Source organism: Tachypleus tridentatus, chromosome 13, assembly GCF_004210375.1.
Source record: "Tachypleus tridentatus isolate NWPU-2018 chromosome 13, ASM421037v1, whole genome shotgun sequence".
NCBI classification, from domain to species: Eukaryota; Metazoa; Arthropoda; class Merostomata; order Xiphosura; family Limulidae; genus Tachypleus; species Tachypleus tridentatus.
In genome coordinates this window covers 219,700,851-219,720,113 of record NC_134837.1, presented here as the reverse complement: position 1 = coordinate 219,720,113, position 19,263 = coordinate 219,700,851, and the positions used below count along the sequence as shown (strand labels likewise).

At 33.7% G+C, this 19,263-nt stretch overlaps 1 protein-coding gene and 1 long non-coding RNA gene across 6 annotated transcripts in view; one reads left to right on the top strand and one right to left on the bottom strand.

The window, feature by feature from the left end:
* Positions 1-625: 625 nt before the first annotated feature.
* Positions 626-3,066, top strand: LOC143238221 (uncharacterized). The gene is made up of 4 exons (XR_013020464.1): positions 626-783; positions 1,395-1,502; positions 2,534-2,638; positions 2,770-3,066. It is a non-coding gene; the product is annotated as an uncharacterized LOC143238221 (long non-coding RNA).
* Positions 3,067-7,031: 3,965 nt separating this feature from the next.
* LOC143236717 (uncharacterized) overlaps positions 7,032-19,263 on the bottom strand; it is a 62,619-nt gene continuing 50,387 nt past the window's right edge. For all 5 annotated transcript variants that reach the window (XM_076475152.1, XM_076475149.1, XM_076475151.1 and 2 more), the window contains 4 exons: positions 16,574-16,777; positions 11,845-11,958; positions 10,181-10,423; positions 7,032-9,551 (listed from right to left, as the gene is read on the bottom strand). In XM_076475152.1, the coding sequence (XP_076331267.1) occupies positions 8,284-9,551; positions 10,181-10,423; positions 11,845-11,958; positions 16,574-16,777 (1,829 nt within the window). In that variant the 3' untranslated portion in view covers positions 7,032-8,283. The remainder of the gene's footprint in view (positions 9,552-10,180; positions 10,424-11,844; positions 11,959-16,573; positions 16,778-19,263) is intronic.

Genomic DNA, 19,263 nt, shown 5'->3' with positions numbered 1-19,263 from the left:
TTGATATTAAAAGTGTTCAATGACAAGTCCATCAATATTTAATACAGCCGATAATGTTCGCATTTTGAAATTACAATAATTTACTGGTCGGAGAAAATATAAAGAATGATTTTAATAAACTATTTATCATTAAATATAAACCAGCTTTCTCTATTAATTATTTATATTATTAACAATGGAGCTTTTATAACACTATAGACTATCCTTATGTAACCGCTTCATTGGGTCTTGGTAACTCAATTATTGTTTTTAAATCAATTTCTAGCACTTTGTTAACGTCACTTGACACATACATAGTAACTTTCATCCTTTTAATTTTGTGTAGTGGTTGTTACATTGTTGTTTGTTTATATAAAAATCCGAATTTTGGCGTTCTGAGCTTACAAACTTGCCTCCGATGGGGTGGACAGGAGGTATTACTATTATCTTTAGGTTTAAACACCAGAAGATGGTAAAAATTTGAAACCGATACACCTGATGTGTAGTTACGTGTGTTTTTATCACCAATAGTAGATGTTACAGTGAAGTAGTTTTAAACTTTTTTTTTCAAGTTCGAACCAGTTATATTAAATATTTAGATATATTATAGTTTATACTAATCATGACATGTTTATTCATCATGATTGGCTAGAAATTACTCACGGTACGTAACTGGTCATTTTGCACACGAATCTTGTACTCGGTTAAAATAAAAACGCCACTCACAGAAAGATTTGACGGGATTAGAGTATAGATTGTTTGTTAATCTTCCCACTATGGCAGAACTTGGTTGTAAATGTGGAGGTAATTTGTTTTTATTATAGTGTATGATAAAAGTAATTGGTAATGTGTTTATATTAAATCGTTTTATAGTGAAGTAATGGAAGCTGGAAGTATTTGTAGAGTTTTGTTAAATATTGTTTTATATCTGAATTGTTCGGTGTAGATAAAGACTTTGAAGTTGGGTACGCATAAGAACGTATATTTTAAGCTACTAATTCAATATTTAAGCTTTCTTCTGTACTTATTTCACTGTAACTTAAAACTTTGATCGTAAAGTCTGGGTAGGATGTTCTTATTTATAACAACACTAGTAGCTTGCCAACGTCTTAAGCTACGCTTGAACCATTAACCTTAACCGTACTCTCAAATCCTATTGCAAAATCTAACTTCCTTAAATCGTGAAGTTTCCCCTCAAATTCTTTTCCAATGTTGTACTTATCTTAAATGTCTTCTTACTTATGAAAAGATCTAGATGTTATTGGAATGAATATTTAAAGTTGAACATCGCTTGACAGACTGATCTCTACATTAGTTACTCTTTAATATCTACAAATAACTATGGTTTTAATAAACTCGTAACTAACGTATTACTACAGTTATAAATTCTAATACCTACGAATATTTCCTTAAAGACCAAATGTGCATGTGCATCAAAGAGTGCACGTGTGGTAAAGAAGAGGGGTGTAAGTGCACCGCGTGCAACAAAAAAGACGAAACTGAAAGAAGCTGCAAGTGTAAAGGTATGAAAAGGTTCTCTTATACAAAGTTGTTAATATCACTTTACTTTAGGAATAGTTGAATATTAATACTTGCAAACTAATTAGTCTCAAACTCTTTGAGCTTACCCTTCAAAGAAAGTAAACTGAACATTGCAGGTTGACTAAACATTGATTTTTGTTTTACTATGTCTTCACTGAAACTACTTATTTTTCAACACTCCACATAAACTAACGTGTATTAACCGATGACGTCAATATATTGATATTTAAGTTGTTTGTAGAAAACTCTATCTTACTTGCAAAGCATAAAACTAGTTTCTAAACTAGAACTGATTCTGTCGATTAATGACGTGACACATTCCGTATTAAAATGACCTGTAGACAAGTATAAAACTACTTGATTGCATAGTAACAATATAAGTGGCTGTCGATCATTGCACCAACAATATAAATACGTGTATGAATAATTACTCTCTCAATGATGTTTGAGTAATGGTAATCTACTCGGTTCTTCTATACTTCCTCCCCCTTGCTCTTAACTCCTACTTCACCACTGAATATTTTATTTCCTACGTTTAACACTAAACTTGCACATTTCTAACTTGTTTCGTTCCGCTGAACAATATGACCTTCAGACATGGTGAAGGCTAAACCCGTTATCTAAGGACTCTTTAATAGGTAAGTTTCCTTTACCAAACTTGACATAACTAACTTCCAATTGCAACCACACTCAACCATTATCTTTTTTAACACTTTCGTTAACAAAAACAAAAAACGTTACTCGTATCTTGACTCTGTTACTTAACAAAACTAAACCATATAAACTTCATGATAGGAGTTAACTTACCGTACATTACAAATAATAAACAAGTTTTTAACTAGCGATATAATGTAAATGTGCAACTTTCAATGTACGTGTTTTTTCTTAGTTTAACACCAACCACTAAGTTTGTTATTAGACTTGACCATTAACTAAACTTTCTGACATAATCGGCTATTAATCTACACATGGATCTCTCATAACGCCTAATTTATGCCATATTTCTTTAAAGATCCTACATGCACATGTATCGAGAAGTGCACATGTGGTAAAGATGGTTGTAAGTGTACTACGTGCAATAAAGAGGATGAAACTGAACATCGATGTAAGTGTACAGGTATGTAGAATCTCCAGTGTGTGAAGTTCAACTTTTTACCCACAATCAATTGTGTAATTTCTTCATTATCTACTAAATTATCACCTGGTTAAATTTCGATTCTTATTATACATATTTTCCTCCTTTTGCAGAAGGAGAACCCTGCAGTTGTACGTCATGCACGTGCAGTAAGAAAGAATGAATTTTTCCTGTGTTGGGCTGGTTCCTGTCTTAATGCTTTTTTTTTTTTATTTATTATTATTATTATTATTATTGTTGTTTACTTTCTTTATTACATTGATTTGTTTTTCTTCTGCAACTTAATAAATTATAGTAATATTTACTACTGTAGTTATTAATCGAAGTCTCATGTCATTGTAAGTTCATATATACAGTCGTTGTACACCTTAATTTCAACTATTGTAGTAAAACCTTAAGTTTTTACTTTCGTTCGTCCACAAGCCGAAAGTTTAACTAACTTAAAATGACTTACACTTTGTGTAAATAGTGTCTAAACCTTGCATTACTAAGGTCTTTCATGCTGGCATGTTTAAAAAATAAATGCCACTTAAGTTTTTATTTTGAATCCATAACCGTAAACATTACATCAAAACTTTCGAAAGTGTATGCGATAACATAACCTGATTTATCTTACAATTTCACTCCTTTACGTAACTTTTTTACAGAAAATAAGACTTCTTTTTTCTACCATTACATCCCACGCGTTTTAAATACTGACCTTCTCAAATTACAAAGATAACTAATATACACTAAACGTTTCTGAACATAACAAACCTAATTTGAATTTAAAATGCACTTGGTTGTTAATAACTTAACATTTACTCTAACTGTGTTTAACTACATAATATATTTTTAACTAGTGCACTCTTTTCATATGGCGAAGATATGGCTAGACTCACTATAAAATAACTTATGCAACTTATGCAGGTATTAATCATGAAAAGATTTTATAATAGACTATAACTACATAACTTAAAATAAACTTCTTTTTTTAATAAAAGAAAACATCGTACAACTCAACCAAATTAAGTTTTGACGCACGACTTTCAAAACGTTGATCATAATGTCTGTTTATGTGATTTTAATATCTTAACATGAGAAAGCGTAACGGTTATTTCAAAACGAATAAGCGTTTTGGTGTTCAAGTATTTCGTCTGTTCGAAGCTGCCTAAGGAGACACTTGTGTTAGGCCTACAACTTAAGACTAGTATATTTTTGCCTCTGTATATTTCAGTGGAGTTTTCGACTTTTAATTTATTCATCCATGTTTTTCTTTTACTTCCCTCTTATTGCACTTTCAATTTACTTTGTTCATATAAGCTTGTACTGTTTTGTATTAGCACTGCTTACTTCATTTTACCGATATTTTGTGTGACTAAATTTCTTACAATTCTGTTCAGCTCCTGACATTTATCTGGCCACCTGTCTGTGAGTTGAACCTCAACCATAATATTTCATTTTCTCTAAACTGTCGTGATAAAATAACGCTGTGCATGGATAACGCGTGGCTATTTCTATGTGAATTGTACAATATGTACTTTATTTCAGAGTGTGAACAAATGTATATTGAATCGTATATATCCAAACGACAGGCCTAACACTTTTTTTGATAAGGTTAACGAGAAGGTAACCCAGGAAGATCGAAACGTTATCAGTAAGTGTTAATACACATACCAGCTGTCCTGAGACCCATTTTTATTTCAAGTGGGTTTCTCGTCATCAATAATTAGATAGAGAATCATGTTTTTTAAATGACAGTACTGTTAGCAGTGGATCTTCAAGAATTGTGTATACTAAAGCTTGTCTAAAATTAACTTTTCTTCAACCTGACTCTAACTTTAATATGTGGAGAATGAATTTAGAAAATAATTGTGTGATAAATCAAATTACCTTATGTACGTTTTGAGGTGTTTGCCAGTAAAGAATAGATTAAGTCTCTAGCCTCAGTTTGTTTTATGTTTCAAACAAAGTCTTTGTAAAAAGGTTTTTTAACGTACTCTGGTTGAACTGAAAGGTTATCTTTCCTGAATTGATACAGAATTATTTTTCTCAGTCCAACTCGTTACGCATGACTATATGGTTCAAATTAGAAAATCCACGTGCAGGTCTACTAAGCTTTTAAAAGTAATTCGTTTATAAATGAATTCACTGTTGATTAAAAATAAATGAGTTAAGTATCTTTTTGTTTTGCTGAGTTAACCAATGCTGTGTGTGTCTACCAGGGGTATCGAAACTCTGCTTTATTAGCCTTCCTATTATTAATCAAATGGGGCGGTTCGTTACAAGTAAATTTACGTTGTTAAATAGAAGATAAGTTACATAAACTATATACATAATTTTCACTGTTAAATCTCCTACCAACTTTATTTTTTTCTTAACTTGTTTGCTAAGAGCAGATCTACACCACTTGAAGAAACGCGAATTTAGTGCTACAAACTTACCGCTGTGGGTTTTCCCTTGTGGAACACATATTGTAACTTCACCGAACAACTAGGATTAGATGAAATCATTAAATATCTGAGGTAAGAAGGGGAAAACTGTATGTTAAACTTATGAAGAAGATATCGGACAAAAATGCATCAGTTGTATTACTTCGCATATTTCGTAACATCTTATTGTTTAATCGTTTTGGACTCCGAACGTGTATCATACAACTGGAGGTTCATTACTTGTATATTAAAAGTTGCAATTAGTCGGTCATATGTATTTAAATGAGTGTTTAAAAGCCCAAAACAAATACTACATATGTAGTAGTAGTATTCCATTTAGTATGGTGTTTCATTCTACAGAATATTATAGGTATTTCGGATTTAGCTCCACTCTATTCATCCGCAAGACCAACATTTACACACCTAGGAAATAAATTATCCATGACAGAAGTACAAAATGAAATTTAATTTTACAGCACAAACTTTAAATTAAATTGTAGCAAATGTTATCGAACTTTTCAACAAAGACTTAATTGCAACTGATTTTAAGGAAAGTGAATTTACAGTTAAATTTATAAAAACGTTTGATACTTATATTTGCCTAATTTCACAGACCCTATATCTTAAAACTGCGACAGTCCAATGAGAATTTGTATCAAAAAGAAAATTGGGTATCCATTAACAGACATTGCTAGGCAATGAATGTGTGTACATGAGATTTCATTTATTCACTTTTGAACTACAATCAAGTGGGTGTAACAGTAATACCATACTTTTTGTCATCATTTACACTGTCTAGGAAAGATCGTTTGACGAACAAGTTAAGCCAGGATCACTTTAAAATGAAACTGTTAGGTTTTTCTTAGGGCTGTAAGACCAATCCTATACTTCAATAGTTCACGGAAGCATATAAATTATTCCTCTTGCTTCATGAAATAAAACAGGAAACTGCACTGTCCAGCATGAGACATCAATTTTGCATGTCATGAAAGGTCACATAGTATTCTATAATGGCTCTACAGATGCATTAGACGTTGTTTGATACCCGTGTATGATCTTGATGTACGCATGCCCCTATGCAGGATGGTGATGATTACGAAGATACATCAAACTGCAAACCTTTCTTCTTCCAAGGAAGCAACCATAGCTGGTAATGTAGTTAATGTAGAACAAAAGGTAACATTAATATTTTTAGAAATCTTTGAATGATGAAAATGCTAAAACCTTGCTTATCTTACAACAAAGAGAACAATAGGGAGGATTTAATAAAGACATCGACAAGGGTAATCAAAGTATGCCAGCCAAGAGGGAGTTGTTCAAAGAAACTCCTGTAATGAACAAATGGTGAAATTCATCAAGAAAATGCAGTTAGTGCAGGAAACAGATGTGTTTTTGAAGAGAGGTAAAATCTCTAGAGAGTTTCTTCCGGTTTAAATGGATACATATTTAAGTGTACACCAGACGAAAATCACATTATCAGTTTGATAAAGTTATTATGTGTTTTGTAAAAGTACTAATACCTCACGTTGCTCAAAATAATCTTAATTTACAGGTAAGAAACACAGAGAAACGTATAAGTTGATTTTATATAATTATCAATAGTTTTAAATTGTATGGAGTATTAAAATATTTATGCAACACCTAAGACATATAGAGCACTATCTTACAAATGCAGAAATATATTTCAATGTATGCAGAACATTTATCAACTAATTATTTAATAAGTTATGATATTAAATATAAACATATTCAGGAATCCTTACACTTTATTAGCCTAATCTTTTAAATATATGCTTTTCATTGTAACACTTTTAAGCTGCATTAAGAAATACTGAAATACGACACTTAAAAGTTTGTGCTGTTTCAATATTAATCCTTACCTTATGTTGTCACTATGATTCCCACTTTACAACATTTTGTAAGACTTACACTAAAGTTTATCAATTTATTACTAATAATATATGAGACGACAATAAAATAAATTCAGTCCAAGAAATATTGTCTTTATTTTTAGAACAACAGCTCTATATACAAATATTTTGATATAGCTATTTTCTTTCATTGTTACTACAAAAACTGAAAAATAATATACAAATAAATTAAAACGCATGCAGAGAATCGACAAAAAATACTGAAAAACTTGAGAGCATCACAAATGAAATAGATAAGTGATTACAAAACATTCAGCCATCACTTGGATACCCATGTGATTAACGCTGTTAGAGTCGCACTCGGCAAGCTAAGGAACAACAATATGGCCGTAGTTTAACGTCAAGTGTCAATACATTAACCCTTAACGTGAAGTTAATGGTTACTCCAGATCAGTGATTAATTTCTTTGGTAGGTTTTGACTCATAAATAATATTATTTAATAGAATATAAAAAGCTCAAAATGCTATATTTCAGCTGAAATCTAGCTACAGAAAAAAAATCCGAATATTCCATTTTATAAGAACAGAAGTATTAAATTAAAGTATCTTATGATAGTTGGACATTTATTTTAAAAAAATTAAGAAATGTTAATAAAACCAAATGAATTGTTTACGTGGTACTATAACGTAGCCATCGTAGCTGCTTTTATACAAGAACCCTCATTTGATAAAACTATTAATTTATTTGGTACAAGCAGTTACGAAACCGTCTTTGGCCCAATCAAAACGATTGTTTAGTTTATCTAGAACTGACACTACCCGAGAAGTTTGAGACAACAAAACCATGCAATTATTGCACAGAAACGGATACTGGTACAATAAAAAAATAACTCTGATTTCTAATTCGAAAAGTACAAATTTAATACGTTGAACGATTAATTCGTAAGATGAAATTCGAACGGTTTGTACCACACATTCCTAACATCTTCATAATACATTGGTCTTTTATAACTAAGGATGGTCCAACAACTAAAAGCATAATACACGAACGTTTTTCAGGTTTCACCAGCATAAAGAAACACAAAAAAACTTAATAACAGTGGTTCAAGCAGTGTTATTAAAATTCCAATATAATTTACTTGAGAGTTTATCCCGGGGATTGTGTCCACCATCTGATGGAGATAGCGACAATGGAGAAGTTTTACGCCTATCTTCTGATGTGGACAACAACATCAAGCGAGATTTAATACGATCTAGAAAAGGTTTAGCTTCTCCGTTTAAATTTTGCTCTGTTGAAGATTTACAGTCAGATTCTAAGACTTGTAATACATTAATGCTATTACGCTCAGAAACAATTCTTGAACTTTTTTTGTTCTTTGTAAGTCAAAGAAACTGTTTTTTGGGGTGACGGTTGAAAACCCAATGTATTAGTGAAAGTACCGGAATGATTTCCCTGACTATTAAACATAGTCAAACATTTTACGTAGTCATTGGCTTTGTGACCATCATTCAAACTCGATTTTCTCTTTAAGAAGATTCGTAAATGATTTGATTTTAAAATTTCTGCGAAATCAAAATGGCCGAACGATCGAGAATTTCTTCTAGATGGTTTCTCTTTATAGATTTTGGTCAAATCAGGCTGAGATTGTGTCAGTTCAGACAAATTCATAACTAGCAAATTATTGATTGACGAAGCAGTGATTGCTGACGAAGAGCAAGAGGAAATTATATTATTTACACCTGAATCTTCAGTCTCCTTCAACGAGTTTCTTGCACAAATTATTGCAGAATAATCTTTCATAAGCGACGAATTTTTATTTCTTTCAGTTTCATATGACGTAAAAGAATGTCCTTCATCTCGATCTTTTCTTCTAATTTCGCAGAAAGATCTATCTGCACAATGGTCCGATGGAATGTCAAGCAGAAGTCTTGGTATTTGTCTTGGTACTGAAGAATCAGGGCATAAACAAATGCCATTAAAATTGCACCTGTGATGAGTTTTAACTTGTGTTGTGGGCATAGAGACCTCAGAAATACCAAAGAATGAGTTGATGGACGTACTATTGGCAGAATATGCATGTCCAAGATTAAAATGAAACTCAGCTTGACCTTCTGAACTTAAATTCTCAGGACAACCTAATCCACATGGGTCGAGATTAACAAACTCAGTTTCAGACATATTGGCACTTTCGTCTGTAAGTGTATTACACTTTTCTTGGCTAAGAATGACGGAAGGTATCGTACGTTTTTCAACTGTAACATAAGAATTGGCAGAAATCTCTCTGGTATTCTCATCCGGTCCTCTTTCACTAGTAGCTGAATCTGTAAGAATTGAACCATGACATCTTTCAGTTTGGTCAGCTTGTAGATCCTGAGACGTTTCCATTTCTTGGTCATTTGGACTTTCAGACCCATAGGCAACATTATCAATCACGAATAAATTTCCAGAAACTTCTCTAAGATTTCTTTCCTGGTTACGTCGATTCCCAAAAACACTAATGTAGGTTGGTGGTGGTGATAAATAAAATTTTAAAACATCTTCATAAGATGGCGGAGGGTCATAACGTGGAGGATCTGACATCACAATAAGTCGACTTGTTATTCGACTCTGATCTGAAACGTTTAAAATGCTATTACTCGTATTGCTAATAAGTATAATCACTGTATATATCTAAACATTTGTCACAGCAAATGACATTTATTATTATGCCCTTCCAAAAGTTATGATATCTTTACTCCAAAATTTCAATGAAAACCCCAATATTATAGAGACATTTTTAAATTTCGGACCCCAACTAGTTCAGTGACAAGTATGATGGCTCACAATAAATAAATGAATATACAAATATCAAATATCGTCAGCCCTCTAACGGATATACTTAAAAGTTGTTGAAAAGGGAAACTTTTTATACTAATAGTTATTTACTTCTTGTTCATTAATTATGCAAAGACCAATCTTAGATATTCATATTCTTTTTGTATATATAATTTATATGCATCTCACTGTTGTTGTATTATCATAAAATTCTCGATGAAGATAAGCCACCAGTTAAAGTTTATTTCACAATCCCTGTTATATTCTACAGAAATAATAAAAACAAGAAGCTAATGCGTTTATATATAGTTCCTAATATATATTGTTTTTAAATTTTCGCAGAAAATAATCCAATTGAGCGGCTTGTTTGTATGCCAATCCTCTAACAACATAGACGTAATAAAACTATAAAAAAATTGTTACTTGCCAATTTCTCCACTGATTGTATGGAGACTCCCTCTGTTGGTATCTACATTAGATCGTTTCTTGTAAAGCTTCACCAGAATCATAAGAGTGGTTAAGATAAAAATTCCAATTCCAGCTAAGCTAGCTATCAAAACTATAGTATTACTCCCTCTTTCTGATATTTTAGCGTGGTTAGGAAAATAGTAGTTGGGGGTTAAAATTTCCCACCAGTCGCTGTCCGATGAACTTGCTGAGCCTTTATATCCTACAAATAAAAATGGATGATTATTTTGAAGATGGAACTTTTCATTTCAATACTATTGACATCGTTTAGTTTATTTATTATGATTCAATAATGTCGTATACAGACTAACAATGTTTCTTTACATTTGATATTTTTGTTTCTCGGTTTTAGTTTGTTTTGAATTTCGCGCAAAGCTACACGAGGGCTATCTGCGCTAGCAGTCCTTAATTTAGCAATGTAAGACTATAGGGAAGGCAGCTGGTCATTACTACCCACTGCCAACTCTTGGGCTATTCTTTTACCAACGAATAGTGGGATTGATCGTCACATTTAACGCTTAACGAAAGCTTAAATATAATGAACATTAATAATTATTTGTTATGGTAACTTTATTAAGGTCAAGTGTTCCTAAAATTATTTTCTACAATATCAGTGTTTATTGAGCTAATCTAGTATGGGAAACGTGTATACATATGTAATTTTACCAACATAAAAAGATGCGTTGAATAAAAATACTTAAATCTTTAAAAGTAAAACTTAGATTTCTTTCACTATTTGTATTTTTAATGCACTTATACTTTAACGGTTGTACTTGATCATGTCTCACTTTTAGAGATAAAAAGTTGTAGAAAATTAAATCTATCATCCAACGAATATGACCTTTTGTGAGTTTTCTTATAGCAAAGCCACATTGGGTTATCCGCTGAGTCTACCGAGTGGATGACCTTTTACTATCTTCGTTTGATTTCACACCAACCCTTGATGTGTATATTTAGGGCTAAAATCATTCACTGATCTAAATAAAGCAAACTTTCTAGAACTAATAAGTGTGGAAAATGACTTAATATTGCAAATTTTCAAGGCCGTGTGATCTTTTGTATGAATTATTTTATTTCTCATTTCATGTATTTTCAGTGCAACAGAGTTATCTAGAAAGGTAATGGTGTAACACATCATGCTAATTTCAATAATACTGATAAATATGCATCCTCATTTAAAGCAGTAATTAGTAGTTTATAGTTAAAAATTTTGGTCAACTATGAACAGGGAGAGCTTATACAATAAAACGTATATGAATCATGTGGATTAAAAGAGGTACTCGATAATAGGAAAGTTGGTAATAGAAAACAAAAAGTGTGTTGAATTCTTTATCTTCGTTTGCATTTTAGATAACAGACAATTACAAATTTGTTTAAAACGTGAAATTTCAGTTCACGTAAATAATATTCATCTCTCTATTCTAGTAATTAAATTATTCGGATAATTTAATTTTGAATATAATGAAATGTATTGGAAATTAGGAAACTTTTTAATAACAGTTGTCTATAAAACGGATAATAAAACAAGGTTCTAAAATTACAAAGTATCGTTTTGCACCACAAGGTTATAAAAAATATTCTTCCCAATAAGAAACAGAAAATCTTCATTACTCTCCTACCTACCTGAACAAGAATGTTCATCAGAACCATCAGCACAATGATTGAACGCATCACAACGAAGTCTGTGTGTCAAACAACGACCGTTCAAACATTGAAACTCTCCAGTGGAATAACATTCTGAAACGTTCAAAAAATATCATAAACTTCATTTAATACTCAGTCATACCATATCATTAGAACGAGGTCAAGGTAGGTAACGGGTTAGAGGAAGTTCAACTAAGAATTAAAAACTTACTTATTCATTAAGCCAAACACTTGATTCAAAAGTAACAAAGAGTAAAATAAAAATAATAATTGGAAATCATATTTTAATCATACTGTGACGTATTTCCTATCATATAGCTGTTTTAATATATCGATGTTTGTTTAAGTTATATTTACATTTAGAAACTCTAAATATTTGATCAGGAACGTTTATAAAATTCGAACATTTGAAAAACCATTTAACTTCAGCGGTGAAAAACTCGACATGTGACTAGCGAAGAGCGTAAAGCTAGCTAGCTCCCTGTTAAGTGAACTGCAACTACCTCAACTCATGATAAATTTGCTTTTCGTAAATTTTCGATAAGATATCAAGAAATTTTTAGACAAGATAGAGGCCTCAACACTCTTTTTAAGTCTTTAAAACTTGTCTACATAAATCCTTCTTCGTAATAACTGTCATCGTGAATTGTATTATTTTTTGTATATTAAAGTATATTTGTATTAAAAAGAAACTGCTTGTGTCAATCTTGTTGGTAAATATCATAAATTGGATGCATATTGACATTTAAAAACATTAATTCAAATTATCCTTTAACTCAGTTTCATATCATTTGAAATTTCAATATGTGACATAATAAATTGGAGACTCGTATCCAAGATCTAAATTGAAAATGAAGTTCGACCTAAATTCAAATGCAAAAGATAATTCAATTTGTATTTATCAGCACCAAGAAGATATATCTGATTATCAAGGTTTTCTTGAATCACCCTCCCTCAAACAACTGAAAAGATAAAACAAAAGTGAATTGCTTAAACTTTTCAAGGTTTTAGAACTAGAGATTAAGAAATCAATGAGAAAAATGAACTGAAAAAGCGTATTATGAAATACATTCGGAAATACAATTTGGTTTTCGAACATATTGTTTGAGTACCTCGGTTCTCGAACATAAACTCGGTTCCTGAACCAAGCTGTCGTGGCCCGAACACCCGAAATAACTCGACTGATGACCTGAACGACCCTTTGGCCATTTTCAGTCCACGCCAAGCTTGCCCAAAACATTTTACCCGCATCTGTCGCTGAGTCCACACCCCCGCTAAAATCTGCTGTGAACGTTTTCGTTTTTCTTTTTGTTTTTTGTTGTTTTTCTAAATATTCTGATTAAATAAGCCACCATGGGGTCAAAGAAGGATAATAAAAGCAGCAAACCAAAAATAAAAGTTGTTAGAGCCACAACAGAGGTGAAAAAGATCTCATAGCGAAGTATGAGAGTGGTGTTCGCGTATCTGACCTTGCTACACAGTTTGGTATGGCGAAGTCTACAGTCTGCATCATACTGATAAATAAAGATATTATCAAAAGAGCTGATGTTGCAAAAGGAGTAACAGTGCTTACAAAACAAAGATCACAAACAATGGAAGAGGTAGAAAAACTGTTGTTGATTTGGGTAAACGAAAAACAGTTAGCTGGTGATAGCATTTCTGAGACCATCATTTGTGAGAAAGCAAAGCAGTTGCATGCTGACCTCCTGAAAAACACCCCTGGAACGGGTTCTGATACAAGTGATGCCACTGCTAGGACACAAGCCAATGAAGAACAGGCTAACTCTTTTGTTATGTAGTAATGCAAGTGGGGACTTAAAACTTAAGCCTTTGCTTATGTACCATTCTGAGAATCCGAGGGTTTTTAAGAAAAATAATGTCCTGAAAAGTAAACTAAATGTCATGTGGAGGGCTACTAGTAAAGCATTGGTAACCAGGCAATTTTTTATGGAGTGGGTCCAAGAAGTGTTTGCCCCAAATGTAAAGAATTACCTCACGGAAAAGAAGGCCCTTCTAGTGATGCACAATGCACCTGCTCACCCACCAGGCTTGGAGGACGGGTTGATGGAGGAGTACAGTTTCATTACGGTGAAGCTCTTGCTCCCTAACACGACTCCTCTCATTCAGCCCATGGACCATCAGGTCATATCGAACTTTAAGAAACTCTACACCAAAGCGCTTTTTCAAAGGTACTTTGAAGTGACCTCTGGAAAAAATCACTTTAATATCCTCCATTGCTTGAGGATCATAGACATAGCTTGGAGGGAAGTGTCTTTGAGGACCATGAATTCAGCCTGGAAGAAATTGTTGTCGAGGATATTGTCTCACTAGGCAAGTGTATGGGTTTGAATGTGAGTGGTGATGATGTGGAGGAGTTGGTAGAAGATCACAACACTGAGCTCACCAGAAAAGAACTCCAAGACTTTCAGCAGGAGCAGCAACAGAAGGCAACCGAGGAAGTGTCTTCAGGAGGGAAGGGAGGATGTTCCCAGTTCAGTAATCAAAGAAATGTGTGGAAAATGGGGAGAATTACAAAGTTTTGTGGAAAAATTTCACCCTGACAAAGCTGAAGCAAACCGCAGCATAAATCTTTTCAATGACAATGCCATGTCTTACTTCAGAAACATTTTAAAATGCAGACAAAAACAAACCTCATTAGACAGGTTTTTAGTGAGAAATAGGTCCAGTGAGTCTCAAGCAGGTTGTAGTGGTGCAAAGAGACAGAAAACAAAAAGAACCCCAGAAGAAGAGTTACCTGATGTTTTTATGGAAGGTGACTCCCCTTCCAAACAATAATAACCCTCCTACTCTCCACGTTCCTCACCACCTTTCATTTACGCCATCAGCTCTCCTCAGCACAGGTAAAGCGCAGTTAAATTTTCATTTATTGTTTTTTTATTGTGTTTATAGTTTTTGTAGTTGACTTTATGCATGTAAGTATTATTATACAGGTATAAATAAGCAATATTTTTACTTAAAATGCTTCATAATGCGTAATGTTTGGAGGTCTGTAACGGATTAATTTAATTTACAGTATTTCTTATGGGAAAAATTGATTAGGTTTTCGAACAGCCTTCTGGAACAGATTTAGTTCGAGAACCGAGGTTCCACTGTATTAGTCGATGGTGGTTTGTTGTCTGAAAAAGCATTAGGGGAATATTCTAGTGTCCCTATCGGCCAATCGACGTTGCATGATAAAGATAAGTCGGAGATCCAGTTAAAACTCAAACAAACCAAGCTTGAACAAGCTCGTATCGAAGCCAAAAGAGAGAGAAAATAAACGTCTGAAGGCCGAGAAAGCTCTCATTGAAACCGAAAGAGAAATCAGACTGAAAGAAATGGAAATTAGACTCAAATGTGATCGACCAAGATAAAATAACAACTTTAAATTTAATAGATATGTTAAACTACCACCTTTTAATGGAAATAAAGTTGCTAAATGTTTCCAACATTCTGAGAATTTCAATGGTCCACTAAAATATGGCCATTATTATTACAAAGTGTTTTATCTGGTAAAGCACAAGAAACTTACACCACTCTGCCTTTAGAAAGTTGTACGAATTGTGATAATGCTTAAATAGCTGTTGTCAAGATATATAAGTTAGTATTGCAGGCTTGTTGTCAAAATTTTCGCAACCAGGATAATCAAACTTATATAGAATTTACCAACAAAAATGAGGTATATTTTGATCGACGGTGCAATTTTATGCATATTAGTAACAGTTTTGACAAACTAAGACAATTATGTTTAATTGTGGAATTTAAATGCTGTACAAGTGACGACCTCAAAACTTATTTGAACGAAAAGAAAGTTGAAACACTACAGGAAACAGCTGCTCTTTCCAAGTATAACATATTAACACATAAAACTACCTTTCATGAAAAGGAATTATTATCATCTCAACAAAAGCCTGTGTTTGATCAATGTAATAAAGTTGAGTACTCTTCTATAAAAACAGTTCTTATAGTCCGAAGTCTTCTTACAGTGAGGATGAAATTTCATTTAAACCAACGAGGCCTATTTGCAATTTAGAAAAAAAATAACTTTGTCGTGTTATGTCAGGTTGTTGGTATTTGAGAAAGATAAAAAGAGAAGGAGGAAAAACCCAGTGCCTTCATGTCCACACATGATGTAGTTTCACCAGATCATCCGATGTTGCTTACTTGACCACTAATATAAAGGTTGATGTACTTAGAGAGGAATTAAGACCTTTTGTATCTGTTGGTTATCTGTATTTGATAAATGACACTGTCACTCCTATGCCTAATTTGACAAATGACGCTGTCAGTCCTATGCCTATACGTATTCTACATGATACTGGGGCGACTCAGTCATAGTTGTTAAAATGTGTAGTGCCTTTGGATTCGAGTACTGTCACTGGTTACAAACACTGGAACTCTCCAGTTGTGTAACATTCTCAAACGTTCAAGAAATATAAGACACTTTATTAAATATCCAATCAAATCATGTCATCCGAACGAGTAACGGGTTTAAGGAAGTTCAACTAGGAATTTAAAAACTTACTTATCCATTGAGCCAGACATTTGACTGAAAAGCAACAAAACGTAAAAAATAGAATTTATAATAACAATAATTTGTTATAATAGTTGAATTATACAAAAAATAATTTATCAAATTAACTTATGATACAATCAACTGAACAGTGTTGTTATTTTGTTACTGCTGTCTTGTTTGAAAACTAGTTACCTTCATAACGAAACGATCCGTATACGATTGCTAGTCTAGACTTGTTACTGAAGAAACCCTTTAATCTGACATAAAAACCTCCATTGGCTGGAATTATGTATTCTCGTCCTCGAGGAATCTTGTGGTGTCGATAACTTGTAACTGTTTCCAGTACGTTGGACTTAGATGTCAGTCCCTGGTGAATTATTAAAACGGACTTTGGTCCTGATACAAAAATAAATAAAAGTATATATTTTTTTTTTAGTTTTGTACTTCTAGGTAGTTCTACCGCAAATAGCTTATGTTTCTATGTTATTATCAATAAGTTCTAATCAAATCGTGATACCGAAATAGATCAGAAGTAAAAGTAGTTCTGTAATTAAATTAAATTATCTTCCTTACGAACATTGTTCACAGTTATACAACAAAAACTTATTATTACCAAAATGCTTTGATTTATCACTTAGTTACCCTCGTTGTTACCAATACTTCATCCATAATCCCAATAACATTTTACTGAGTTTGGTTAAATAAGAAGATAGCTTCGTAGCTGGATTTTTCAAACAATCCCTGTGTTCAGGCTTTGATCGTTGAGACTCCCAATTATCTGTATAAAAATAAAAATATTCACGTGTTTCTTGGCGGAACTCGTCAATGTTCATCTCAGACACCTCGAAGACTCGAAAATGCAATACATTGTCAAAAGTACGTGAACACCCCTTCCAATTAGTGGGTTAGGCTATTTCAGCCATATCCATTGCTAACAGGTGCGTAAAATCAAGCATACAACCATGCAATCTCCATAGACAAACATTAGCAGTAAAGGAGCTGAAGAGTTCAATGGCTTTCAGCGTGGCACTGTCATAGGATGCCACCTTTCCAACAAGTCATTTCGTCAAATTTCTTCCCGGTCATCTGTAAGTACTGTTATTGTGAAGTGGAAACGTCTAGGAGCAACACCAGCTCAGCCACGAAGTAGTAGGCCACATAAGTTCACAGAACGGGACCGCCGAGTGCTGAAGCGCGTAGCGCTTAAAAATCGTCTGTCCACAGTTGCAACACTCACTACCGAGTCCCAAACTGCTTCTGGAAGCAAAGTCAACACAAGAACTGTTCGTCGGGAGCTTCATGAAATGGGTTTCGGTGCTCGAGTAGCCACACACACAAGCCTAAAATCACCATGTGCAATGCCGAACGTCGGCTCCAATGGTGTAAAGCACACCGCCATTGAACCCTGGAGCAGTGTAAACGCAAACGCGGGTGATGAATCACGCTTTACTATCTGGCTGTCTGACGGATGAATCGTGCGATGCCAGAAAAATGCTACCTGCCTGAATGCATAGTGCCAACTGTAATGTTTTGTGGAGGAGGAACAATGGTCTGGGGCTGTTTTTCATGATTTGGGCCAGGATCTATAGTTCCAGTGAAGGGAAATCTTAATACTACAGCATACAATGACATTCTAGATAATTGTGTGCATCCAACTTTGTGACAACACTTTGGGGAAGGCCCATTTTTGTTTAAGCGTGACAATACCCCTGTACACAAAGCAAGGTCCATAAAGACATGGTTTGCCTAGATTGGTGTGGAAGATCTTGACTGGCCTGCACAGAGCCCTGGCCTCAACCCCACCGAACACTTTTGGGATGAACTGGAATGCCGACTACGAGTCAGGCCTTCTCGCCCACCATCAGTACCCGACCCACTAATGCTCCTGTGGCTGAAGATGAGCGAATCCCCGCAGCCATGTTCCAAAATCTGGAGAAACGTCTTCCAAGAAAAGTGGACATTGTTATAGCAGCAGGGGGGACAATCCATATTAATGCCCATGGTTTTAAAATGAGCTGTTCAACAAGCTGTTAGACCTTACTATTAATAATAAACTACAACGTCAAATAATCATAATTATAATTATGTAAATTAAAAATAGTGTGCGTGCATATATATCTATACACACACACATACTAAACATTTAAATCACGACTATTAATAAAATTAGCATTAAAGTTGATTGAAATAGTGTTTACATAAAATTTAATGAGACGACGTTTTTATGTGCTGCATCTGTTTATAAAGTTTTGGACAACATTTCAAGCTTCGAGAGAAGATATTCGGGTTAATATATGCGTTAGCAACTCGAAACGTCTTCGAAAACTTCGTGAATAGATTTACTGATTAACAAAGTTTCCTCTTCCTAAGTTCTCTTATAAGCTGTAAAATAAATGCCGAGACCAGCTAATACTTCTTTAAAACCTATTTTATATCCATCTGTAAAAAAAAAAAGGTCCCCGCGGTAAGTCTTCGGACTTACAACGCTAAAATCAAAAGTTTGATTCTCCTTAGTGGCCACAGCAGATAGCCCAATGTGGCTTTGCTATAATAAAAACACACGCACATACACATAAAAAAAACTACTGAAAAATAAGATTAAAAACATATCAGAGCAATTAAGAAATGATTTATAGCAATCTGTACATAATTTCAAAGGAAGCAAGATTGAGTTAAAGGAAAAATTATTAAATTGTTTGTTTTAGTTTTTGAACTTCGCGCGAAGCTACACGAGGGCTATCTGCGCTAGCCGTTCCTAATTTAGCAGTGTAAGACTAGAGGGAGGGCAGCTAGTCATCACCACCCACCGCCAACTTTTGGGCTACTCTTTTACCAATGAACATTATAACGCCCCCACGGCTGAAAGGGCGATCATGTTTGGT